This window comes from Gymnoscopelus braueri (genome assembly GCF_963280865.1).
Source record: "Gymnoscopelus braueri genome assembly, chromosome: 24".
Classification (NCBI taxonomy): Eukaryota; Metazoa; Chordata; class Actinopteri; order Myctophiformes; family Myctophidae; genus Gymnoscopelus; species Gymnoscopelus braueri.
The window spans coordinates 23,898,891-23,911,259 of record NC_137626.1 but is presented as its reverse complement, the minus strand read 5'-3'; the positions used below and the strand labels follow the sequence as shown (position 1 = coordinate 23,911,259).

Here is a 12,369-nt window from a genome sequence, read left to right as displayed (position 1 = left end):
ACACAATACACAATACATAGACAGATCACACAATTAATTGACGACACGATACAAAACAAGAAAAAATAGAATATGTTACCGGTCATCTGTGTATCCATAGGAACGACAACCTTCGAAACCGCGATCCGCCATTTTGGGGCTACGGCCCGTTGAAAACGGGTGGTTTTCAATGCAAAAAAAAGAAACTGAGTTACAGCTGTTTTTCTGAAAATCCCATCGTTGGGATGTGACGTTTTTTTGCGATGACGTCACATCCACATACTACCTCTCTGAGTGACGATCGATCATTCCAAAGCTGTGTTAGGGTGCCCCTTGTGGAATTTTCCAAGATTTTTTTTTTTTTGGAAAGAACGCATCAATGCGATCTTGGCCATCAAGTGATGGTTTTGAAAGAACACATCAATGTGATCTTGGCAATCAATGTGTGAACAACTGGTGTGGCGGGTTACAAATAACCTTCCCCTCTGCCAACCCCCTCTGGTCAGTGCGGGACCCTGGAGGAGCGCGAGCCGGGGGAGAAGAACCTGACGGAGCGCAGCCTCCAGGACGCCCAGCGCCTCTTCCTCATGAACGACGTGGTGCAGCCCGTCACTGTGGACCCCTTGCTGTCCCAGGACAACGTCCGCTTCTCCAAGCTGGTGGTGGACATCGTGCAGGGCCGAGACGCCCTCTACCACGTCATGTACATCGGCACTGGTGAGTGGGCGGGGCCGTGAGGGTCTCTGGGGATGAATATTATTATTTATAATGTATTAAAGGAGAATTTCACCCGACGTTTTTCTTACTTTTTTTATGATGTCCTAGGACGAGTGTGGTACAGTAGAGAAATTTCATAACTCCATCCCGGGTCTGCCGCAGTTAAAAACCCGCGCCTATGGTCCAGGTTTTTAATTGCGGCGGAGTTAGTAGTAGCAGCAGAAGCAGCAGCACCAAAATTCTAACGATATTACTACAACTATTATATTTAAATGGAGAGATAGGAACATGAGGGCAGATGCCAGGTGACAAAGGCCATGAAAATTGAAACCCCTATACAGTTATTCGTTGTGACTATAGATCTGTACCGCAGTGCCAGTGATAAGCTGCAATAATGAACTGCCATCATAGGCCCAATGTACCGTAGTAGGGGCAGTTAAACTGCCACTTGAGGTATGCCTGGTGGCTCAGCTAGACAAATTTGACCCCCATCGGCGCGTATCAAATGTCTATCCTCTCGCTCTGCCCTTGCTTTCTCAAGAACATTAACGTATTTGAGCATGGACACAATGTACAGTATACAGTGGCATAATAATCTTTCTACTTCCGCTACTTCCGCTTACTTTTAGAAATGTGGGAATTTTTGGAAAACATTTGAAAATGTGCCCGGCTTAGAAGTGTTAAAAAAAAACTGATCATATAAGCACATCATGCCTCATAAATAATCCTCAAGACGAAAATCTTTCCTCTCATTTATTTGCCCGTCCAAAACCAGAGCACGGCACCATCTTGAAGGCTCTCTCCTCCACCAATGAAAGCCTCGGGGGCTGCTACCTGGAAGAGATGAGACTCTTCCCCGACGACAGCGAGGGCAGAGGACGACACATCCGGAGCCTGCAGATCCTCCAAGGCGACCGCTCGTTGTTCGTGGGGCTGGACGACGGGCTGCTGAAGATCCCGCTGGAGCGCTGCTCCAGCTATGCATCCGAACGGTAGGACTCTCCCTGTCAGATCGCTGAACAGATAAGACTCAGAAGCAAGCAGGCACACTGAGGCAGAAGTTAAAGGAGTAGTTCACCCAAACAATTGCTTATTTTCTATCAATAACACACCCCATGAAGCATTGAATTCATGGAATCTTTTTAGTTTTTATCGCATTCCTAAGCCAATAATTTGATGCCCGGCGGTCTCTCCGGTAGGATTCGCAAAGGGGGGTCTGTATTTCACTGTAAATCAGTAGCGAAATCACTGCTTTTTCTTGATGATTGATGATTTCTTGCTCTTGGTTGAGAATAACTGAACTAAGGGGCACGGTGGCGCAGTCGGTAGCGCTGTCGCCTCACAGCTAGAAGGTCCTGGGTTCAATTCCCGCCGGGGACGCTGTGGGCGCTGGGGGCGTGTTCTCTCCTCCGCGTCATCAGTGCCCATACCCTAGGTGGGGTTGGTGAAAGGGCCTTTCTGTGTGGAGTTTGTATGTTCTCCCCGTGTCTCCTAGGGTAGTTAATACCCTCACAAAAACATGCAGTAATCCTGGTCACTATACTGCCTCCCCCTGGTCAGCCAGGGCGCCTGATGGAGGGGAAAGGAACTGGTTGGAATAACGTGTTCCTTCCACGCGCTACGTCCAACCAGGGAACCTCCCCCTGTCAGGTGATAAGAAGCGGCCTGCTTGCTCCTCATGCATTGAAGGAGGCATCAGCTTGGGCTCTCCCTAGGCTGGCAGAGGGAGAGTAGCGCCCAGGATTACATAGGCAATTGGCACTGTGTGAAAAAATATGGGTTACAAAATCGTGGGATAAAAATTATAAGAAAAAAAAAAGAGAATAACTGAACTAGGCAGACGCCTAGAGTGCCACCAGCTGGAGAGGGCTCCATCTAATTTGTAAATGCCCCTCGAAGTGGCGTCAGATGAGCTCATTCATTTATAAATAATCCAAAGCTTGCTCTAAACGCTCGCTGACAGCTGTCTGCCATACTGTTTGTGAACAGCGTTGGGTGAGAGAGAGATGGAGGGCAGAGGATGAGCTTGCTCAGGTACAGTAGTTCAATCACACTTCAACGAGAGTAGCCAGAGATGACCCGTTGTAACTCTATGTTTCCCTAAGTGAAATAATAATTATGAAGAGGTCAAAGCCGTCAGGGCCTAGGAGGTGAGTGGAGAGGTTTTTTATCTAATGCGGCCCATTTCTCATATAGCCTAGATATTAACCACATAAACCCTATTTTTCTAATTGTACAACAGTGTCTCACAAGCTCACAACACATCGCATTGCGACCCATTGTGAGCTTGTAGATGTGCTATTTTCGCAACTGTTGAACACTTTTGGACATATTTAGAAATTCTTTCACCTATAATGACCAACATAGGGACACCAGGTTGAAAGTGGAAGAAGTGTGTGTGTGTGTGTGTGTGTGTGTGTGTGTGTGTGTGTGTGTGTGTGTGTGTGTGTGAGAATGAATGAATTTTTATTTTCGTGTCTTGTCAAAAGACCCATCCCTTACGGGATTATAAGACACCAAAAAACTCCTCCGCGTCATCAGTGCCCATACCCTAGGTGGGGTTGGCGAAAGGGCCTTTCTGTGTGGAGTTTGCATGTTCTCCCCGTGTCTCCTAGGGTAGGTACCCTCACAAAAACATGCAGTAATCCTGGTCACTATACTGCCTCCCCCTGGTCAGCCGGGGCGCCTGATGGAGGGGAAAGGAACTGGTTGGAATAACGTGTTCCTTCCACGCGCTACGTCCAACCAGGGAAACTCTCCCCTGTCAGGTGACAAGAAGGTCAGTTGGCTCTCATGCATTGAAGGAGGCATGAGCTCGGCCCTGGCCTCCCTAGGTTGGCAGAGGGAAGGTAGTGCCCAGGATTACATAGACAATTGGCACTGGGCGTAAAAAATAGGGTTACAAAATCGTGGGATAAAAAATAAATAAAAAAATAAGACACCAAAAACATAAATAAACAATATCACATTCTCTTCCTGGAAGACTGCACAAAAGAAAATGTTTGGTAAACACCCAAAACAAAAAATATATTATACATCACATGTATGTTCTCTTTGCCCGTCTGTCCCAGGCCCCTTCCAAATACTCCGCAAGTGCGAATACCCTGTGCTCGAAAATCCATGCAAGTCTCTGTGTGTCATCCAACCAAATCAAGTCCAGGTTTCTACACCTCTTAACACATCGACCGCCAGAGGTTAATCTCATAATGTACTCACCAGTGCCAAGGTGTTTTTTTTTTTTTTTTTTTTTTTTCATGTCGCCATAGATCTTGTTAAAATCCTTAAGATTGAGCTCTACACGGTCTGTTTACATCCGCGAGATCTCCCTGTATCTCCCAGTGAAGATCGCGTGTCAAACGGGGCATCCATGTTTGAGTTAGAGCGGATTACGTTAAACAGTGAAATGCGAGGAGAAAAAACTACAGGAAGAGAATTGAGTTTCAGTTTCGTCTGTAGAATGGGAGCGGGCGTGATCGTCAAAACCGGATCCCACCGGTAAATGTGTTAAAGGATCTACACCATGAATTTAAAAAAAATATTTGATATTTAATATCATATGGTGTATGTCCCTCAAACCTTTTTCAAAAGGTTTGAGCCTAAATCATCACTCAGATATACTCATCCCAAGTCAATTGTCGCTGGCTTATACAGCACTTTCAGCTGCAATACCAAAACGTCCTCTTGGGCAGGGGGGGGGCTACTGAGCAATTCTGTCTGTTAATAAAATAAAATAAAAACCCACTTTGAACATTTTTGAACAATTCCACCAAGTGTTTGAGGTGCCTGTTTCACCCACTTCCGGGGGGCGGAGCCAAAATCCGAGCCCGAAGTATTTGTTCGTAGACCCCCACTTAGGGGGGGTAGAAAAAGTTTCGGAGCGATTCGGGCACTTTTCATTTAACATTGCAACGCAAGTGACATCACTTGCGTTGCACATTCTGAAATGGCCTGTTCAGACACGCCCATTCTGAAAATCTCTGAAATGAGAATGAACGACTGAATGTTAAAAAAAAATATTTTTTGGGGTACAAGAGACACTGGGGAGCCCAAAAAATACTAAAAACCAAAAAAAAAAAAGAAATTCATGGTGTAGACCCTTTAAATAATTTTTGACACAGGTCATGATACAAGGGGCAATAGAAAACAAAATGGAACTCACTCTCAATATCAGCTCTCTGGCATTCTGATTAGTCTATTCCATAAGGTTACCATGCTGCCTTTCCACCTTATCTCACATGCCTCCCATCCCATGTCTCCTGTTATTGCCAATACAGGTGAAAATGTATGTACTCCAACAAAATACTGTATAGCCCTATTCTGGACCATTTGTGTGTGTGTGCGTGTGCGTGTGCGTGTGTGTGTGTGTGTGTGTGTGTTGCCAGAGAGGTTTAGCTGGTGATCCATCACCATCACCAGGCGGAGCGTCAGGATAAACAGTGAAGACATCCTGACATTACAAAGGAGAGCTATGGGACACTCCGCCCTGGCGGCTTTCACATCGCTAAACGCTGTCAGCCTGCCGCAGCGGCACACCACGCGTTAAAGCGGAGTCAAAGTCAATGATCGTCTTTCTATAGATAAAAGGAACCGAAGCATTGTTCTCTTACCTCTTTCTTAAGACCTCAGGAGATCAATCAAGAGTAAAGGGGAGTCATGCTTAAGAGCTACCATTGTGGTTTCATGAGCGAGAACAGAATAAGAATAAGATGCACTTCATTACACTTTATTATTTTTCCTTAATTACGTGCCACAGAATAATGAAGGGTGACAGTGGCGTTCTCCAAAGCCCCTACAGTCTGTTTGCTCACAGTATTATTGCTTCTGTGTTTGAAACGTTTCTTACTGGTCCACTCGCAAGGAACTAATCTGATTTAGTCAAATTGGATCTGAAAACCTTCAATTTGTCCAAATGATAGGATCATGCAGACTATAGAGCGTGCCAAAAATCCTGAAGGGGGCGTCAACAAGTGTCTTTTGGTAGCAGCGGACATCTTTGACGGGTATAAACCAGGTTGACTTAACATTGCCCAAAACAAACATGTCTGCGCTACTATGCCGGGGCCCCCCCGTGGTGACGACGCGTTGGCGCGCTCTATTGGCACTAGTGTTTGCAATGGCACTGCAGGTGTAGGTAGTATTAAAATGTACTGTGACTGATATGAGTATATATACGCACACTGTAGATTGCGATGATCATTTGTTTATCACATATCCATAGCCTTATTTATTATGTTTTTGTCACAAGGACCATGACAAAATAGGAGCCATGTTTGACATGCTGAGTTCCTTCTTCAGCGAGGTCGCTCATGGTGACAGCAGAGTGTGCGGTGGCACTCAGCTTGTACTGATTGATCAGATATCATGTATCACCCTCTCACCCAGCCTCCAGGGCATGTAAAGGTTTGGTAAGTGATGAAAGGGAACGAAGCAGGAAGGCACTGGATCAACCTCGGACAAATAAAGGCTTTTTAATAACCGGTTGTAGTGACAATGCTTCGATGTCAATACATCTTCATCAGGTGATGACCTGATGAACTTCTTCATACTTACCAGTCCCGCTCCTGAGATGCACTGGACCAGCCTGAATTTGGCTTGAGGCGCAGTGGAACCCCTTTATTGCTGAAAAAAAGGGAACATTGCATTAAAAAAAAACATAGATTCATAGATTTATTTTTGAATATATTAATATACACATATATGCATGGCACGTTCCTTAAAGTCATACTGTGTATATATAACATTCATTTTAGAAGTCTTTTTGGTGTCGCCTCTGCTGATCTCCCGGTCATTACAGCGTTTATCTACACGGAACCAACCATAGGTCTTTGCATCCGAGGATATTTTGGAACGTAACAACAAGTCATCAGAAACTACTTATTAACATTAAATATATTTAAATAAATACAATTCCGGTGCCTACATCATTTTGCCGCGAGTGTCGTTTTTAATAGTGTTTAGTGAAGATGTCAATAACACATTTATGTGCAATGGCCATTGTGAAAACTAAACCAGCGAAGGATTAAAGCAAAAATAACTCTTGTTTAATTGAAAAAGTTACAGTATGACTTTTAAAAAGTTAAAAACATACTGAGAAAAAAGCTCAGCGATGACAAAGGGGAGACTTGCAATGCTCAGTCTCCATTAACTCTATAACTGCCAAAGACGTTTATTAACGTCTTTGGGCCTTCAGCTATTGCCTGCCAAAGACGTTAAAAAACGTCTTTGAAAAAAAAAAAAAAAAAAAAACTTTTTTCAAAAAAAAAAAATTTCTAAAAAGATTCTCTAATTATTTAATATTGACACCTTTTCGATATTCCAAACGAATAAGGAGATAACAATTCCCAAAGATTTGCTGCTCCATCCACTTCAATGTTAAAATTGAAACGGACAAACAATTCACAATGTTTTTTGGTTTGAAACTACTGGTTTTGAGCTATTTTCAAACATCAAACAACACATGACAACAAGGTCAAATTGACCTCGTTGACATTTGTGAAACCACACCTGAATCTCATCTGTGATTAGAAATTATCTGGGATCAATCATACTGGAGAAAAATATTCTGTGGCTATGCGAAAAGGTACCAAAATCGGTCAAAACCCTGGCAGAGGCTACAGACTTTTTGAAAAAACTCTGGCAGGGTTTAAGGCCTGCTGAGCCTAACAGAAACATCTCCCTGGCTATAAAGCACGTCAGATTGAAGCCAAAAGGACAATGGATGCCCATTGCTCATTAAAGCCAACGCAGCAGAATTCACAAACCACCCCGGACCCCCAACTTACAGCACTGCAACTCAACTCAAGTCAAAGTTTATTTAATTAGCTTAGCACATTTCATGCAAAGGAAAATGCTTGGCAGAGAAAACAATTCACGTACTACAAAGACAGTGTGTGTGTGGAGGCGGGGGTGGCGGGTGAGGGGTGTACGTGCGCTTCAGATCAGATTCACTTTATTGTCACGCTTGTGCATATCCGTCTATCCGTGTAAGCATGTGAGTGAATTAGGGGCAAAGGGAGATACTATAGGATTGGCGTGCACACCTACACCGGAGTATAGTGACATGTCACTCACACAGTGGCAAATTACAGGCTAACAGTATGGAATATCAAAACGCTGTTTGACTGCTACAAGAAAATCATGTTTTTGCAACAAATAGTGACATTTGTTGCATTTGAGGTTCCCTCTATGGGCCAAGTGAAATTGCCTTTGGCTTGTGTCTTTGCATTGTGTAGAGATCCATCAAATCATGTGATTCAAATTTGGGGTTTATCGGCTATTTTATCAAATAGAGATTAGGTCCGTGCACACACACACACACACACACACACACACACACACACACACACACACACACACACACACACACACACACACTTTAAACAAACCTATCAACCATCTTGTTTGTGAGGACCCATCCCTTCAGCCCCACACCGGGGCCACAAGCAAACCCAGAAAGCATGTGTTGTTATTGGGCCTCTTTGCTCCCCAGGAACCCCTCGTCTGTGGGGTTTATGGCCAGTGGCTGCCGCCAGTCAGCCAGCATGGGGGTTCTGAGGGGAGTGTGCCTGCGAGTCTACTCCGGATCCATTTTGAGTGCAGAATGAATGACATGAAGCCTCGGCCGTAGTTGTCGCTTTGGTATTCATGCTGTATGTGTTACTGACCTCTTTGATGATCTTGAGGAAATCCTTAGATCTCAGCTTACAGACTCTGGGTGGCGAGACCAAAGATAGATTTTCTTGCGGAAATGTATTCAGAGGGCCCACTCGTGTGTGTGTGTGTGTGTGTGTGTGTGTGTGTGTGTGTGTGTGTGTGTGTGTGTGGGGGGGTGTGTGGGGGGGTGTGTGGGGGGGGTGTGTGGGGGGGTGTGGGGAGGGGGGGGTCTCCCACAAGGAGCCTGAAGTCATTTTCTTCCCTCGACACAATTCACGACTTTCCGTGGCTCACCGTGTCATTTCGTCGGAAATCTAGAGCGTTCGCTCCAAATCCCTGCTTGACGTGAACAGGGGGGATTTGATTCAGGGTGGGGAGTGACTCTTAAACATGTCTGTTCCCCCAGTCCCTAAGAGGGCCAAGAAAAAAAGGAGAAGTTGGCTACCCAGGTTGAACATGAGCTCTTCCTTTCAACAGCTGGCACATTTGTAAAAAAAGAAAGAAAGAATAACTAGTTTTCAGATGGGTATTATGTGAATCTGGCAGACTCCCTGAAGTGTCGCTGGCTTTCAAGGGCCCAGACTTAATAGCGTGTCAGCGTTTCGCCGGGTAATTGGACTGAATGACTGCGCTGAGTGCAGCCGGCATCCCTTCTCTCCCTATACCGCAGCACCTGTCTTCTCTTACCGCAGGAGAGAGGGAGCGCCACAAAATGAGCTCCCACTATTTCACGAAAATGTTTTTGATGTTTTGTTTTTCTACGGAAATGGTAGGGTGTTAGATATAGGCGACAAGGAGGGTTTTGAAGATGTACTATTTTTTGTTTTGTTTGGAAGGTGGTGTGTGTGTGTGTGTGTGTGTGTGTGTGTGTGTGTGTGGGGGTGTGTGTGTGTGTGTGTGTGTGTGTGTGGTTGTGTTATTAGGTATACTTTTGGCTGTCCTTGTTTGACACCGAGCGAGAACAGACAGAGTGATATTGGCTACTATCTTAGTTATTAGAGCGAGTGGGCGATCCATTCTGCTGCTGTATTTTTATTTTAGTTCTGTTCCTTTATCGAGTTAGACAGCAGGAAAGCTAAGAGGAAGACAGTGAAAGAGAGAGCGAGGGGGGGGAGAGAGAGAGAGCGCTTTGGCAGAAACCTGATCCCAGGCCAGTGCGGATTCACATGGTTCTGGAGGTGAGAGTCTTATCCGCTGTGGTGTGTTGAATGCTGCTTCCAAATGAGAAATGTGGTCTTGGAAATTGCTTTCATTTGTGGCTCCGTGCCAAAACTAGCCAGTGGACAATTCAATCCACTTTATCCTCTTTAGCGAGTCAGGTGGCAAGGAAGCGAAGAAGCAGATGGCGCAGGAGAAGGCCTCTACAACGACTGTTGTTTTGACCAGAAAATGTATTTCTTGGTTCCTCTCTCCGCATTGCTTCTGCCACCTTCCTTTGGGCAATATAGGTTTTCTCTTCAAAACTGGGAAATCCACATAGAAACGGCCCCAGCTCCAGTGTGGATCTCGGACTTCATGTGACCAGCCAATCTGTGACATCATTCATCTATGATGTCTTATCTAATGACATATGATGCCAAATTTGGGCAAGGTTTAATTGTGATCACAGGCCTATTGACTCCCATTATAGCATTAAAGTTCAAATATACAGTCTGTGGAGAAAAAAAAACATTCAACGTTTGGCACTGATTTGTGACTCCTGCGGTTTGCGAGATTAGCTCTGGACTGACAGAACGGCTAGGCTCTTGCAGAGCCATGCTGTAAAAAGTGTGAAGTTCTCTCCCCCTTCTATTTTTGGGCGGTGAAACCGCCCCTATAAGTGAGGTTTGGAAATTTGTACAATTATCCTGCGCTGTGATTGGCCAAAAAGTACCCCGCCTAACCCTGCACCGTGATTGGCCAATCACAGTCTATTCAGGACTGTGATTGGCCAGTGTCACATGACACATGTGCATAGCCCTATATAAGAAACCATAACTTAAAAAAAATTGTGATTAAGTTATGGTTTCGTCCATCATAAAGAGTGTTTCAATGCATGTATTTATCTTTTGTACATGATTGGTTGACTCCATTCAGTATTGTGATTAGCTAGCAAGACACCGCCCACTTCACACAGGGTGTGATTTTTTATTTTATTTAGAGTAGCCAAGAGGGAGATCCACAAGAGAGAAGGCTCTGGTAGGATTTGCGGGAAGGCCGGGCAGGGCCCTTGTGGTTCCATAATGCTTCATTATAATATATAAAACCACTACTACACCCTCTCTGGGCATGGTCCAACAGACTTCCCGCACTCAGAGGTGGAAACACTTAATATAATAATAGTAATAGAATCATGATCCGTTCAAGTTTACTCATCTTACAGCAGGAGCAAAAGTACTTCAATACTCAGTATAATTTTTTATAGTGTGGCCACTCTGTTGAATCTTTGATTGATTGATTGAATACTTTATTAGTCAGAAATGTAATCAGCACGAGGTACAGTCATACATTTAGGCTAAAATGATAACACAAAAAAGTCCTGGGGTCTTGTTTCCATTGTGGTTCTATGTATTAAATTAATCAACATAGCATATAAAGATAACACAATAATACATATACATATCATCAACAAATACAAAACACTATATATGTACAAAGGAGAAAAAGGAAAAACGTCGGCAGTGAATGACAGCTCCTTTCTATGGGAAATTGCATTGACCTCCTCTTGTGGTAAACCAGTGATTTACATCTTTTTAATGGATAGTGTCAGGGCATTCCACATTTTGGTGGCAGAGTAGTAGAATGAGAATTTTCCCATGTTTGTTCTATATTTGGGTAGTTGAACTATCAACAGTTAGTTGCTGTGTGCAGTTTGTCACAATGTGGTATTCAGTGGTGAAGCTGCACAATACAGGCCGACTGCTTGTGTGCTGACGGTCTCCTTTGAACAAATAGAAATAGTGATCTTTATAAATACTTCACAAGCAAGTATTCACATGCATAGATTTGATTAAGTACACTGCAACTTTCACACTCTTAATGAGAGCAGACTGTTCTCGCAGCATTTGTTTATGGCCGGAGGTGGTTCTGCTCATGCAGGTAGCGGCATGAGCTATTATTGGTCTGCTTTTCAGGCTACTGACTTATCCGGAGTCGCGTCGCGGGGGAAACAGTTCCAGCAGAGAGCTCCAGACTTCCCGATTTAATTGGGAATAATGCAGTATTTAAGATCCATTCTTATGCTGTAAGACCTCAACGTCCCCAAAGAACATGTGCCACACGGGGGGAGAAGACGACAGCCTTCACGTGGCCTCCCCTGAGTGTAGCAAGATATGGTGCAAGACCAGCTTGCGAAGCAGATGTCGTCCACCAATCATCACCCAGCTTGCAGACTAGGGCACAAGAGACCGGGGAGACACAGAACGTCTACATCAGATCGGGCAGCCATCCCGGCCATCGAGCACCAGGGCAGTCGTCCTCCTTCAGGAGACACATTGTGAAGACGATGACATCCTCAACCTGCCCGGGTTCCGACTCGCTGGGTCCACCCACAGCACACAGCATGGGCTGGCAACATTTTTTTAAAGATATTTTTGACAACATCCAGAAAATACGGTTACGTGGATGATCTGGCCATTATAATGCGACGACCAACATGGACATCTTGGCAGCCTACCGTCGTAGGTGTCGCCTGCAGCTCAGCATTGTCAAGACAGTGTCTGCGACTCAGCAGCATATCACTTCAACAACAGCGAAGTGGTGTCACTGCATGACACCACTATGACAGCATTGCTTCCAAACAGACTTAAGTCCCACCATCCATAGGGGATGGCAGGACTTGGGGTCATCACACATCCAGACCTCCTTGATGGAACATCAACATTTTTTAAGTCATCATGTTTTCACTGCTCTGGTCTTTAAAGTTAAACACATTTACAATGCATGTAGACAGAGACAGAGAAGAGAGAGGGAGTGTACATGATGGACCATAGACTTTCTTTTGTATACACACACACGCGCACGCACACGCACACACACACA

At 44.7% G+C, this 12,369-nt stretch overlaps 1 protein-coding gene across 3 annotated transcripts in view; it reads left to right on the top strand.

The window, feature by feature from the left end:
- Positions 1-12,369, top strand: part of LOC308080143 (semaphorin-5B-like) — a 102,932-nt gene that overhangs the window by 60,258 nt on the left and 30,305 nt on the right. For all 3 annotated transcript variants that reach the window (XR_013932675.1, XM_080421912.1, XM_080421913.1), the window contains exons 10-11: positions 486-696; positions 1,472-1,688. Coding sequence is in view for 2 of the 3 variants with exons in the window: in XM_080421912.1 (XP_080278038.1) it covers positions 486-696; positions 1,472-1,688 (428 nt within the window). In the remaining variant the exon portion in view is untranslated. The remainder of the gene's footprint in view (positions 1-485; positions 697-1,471; positions 1,689-12,369) is intronic.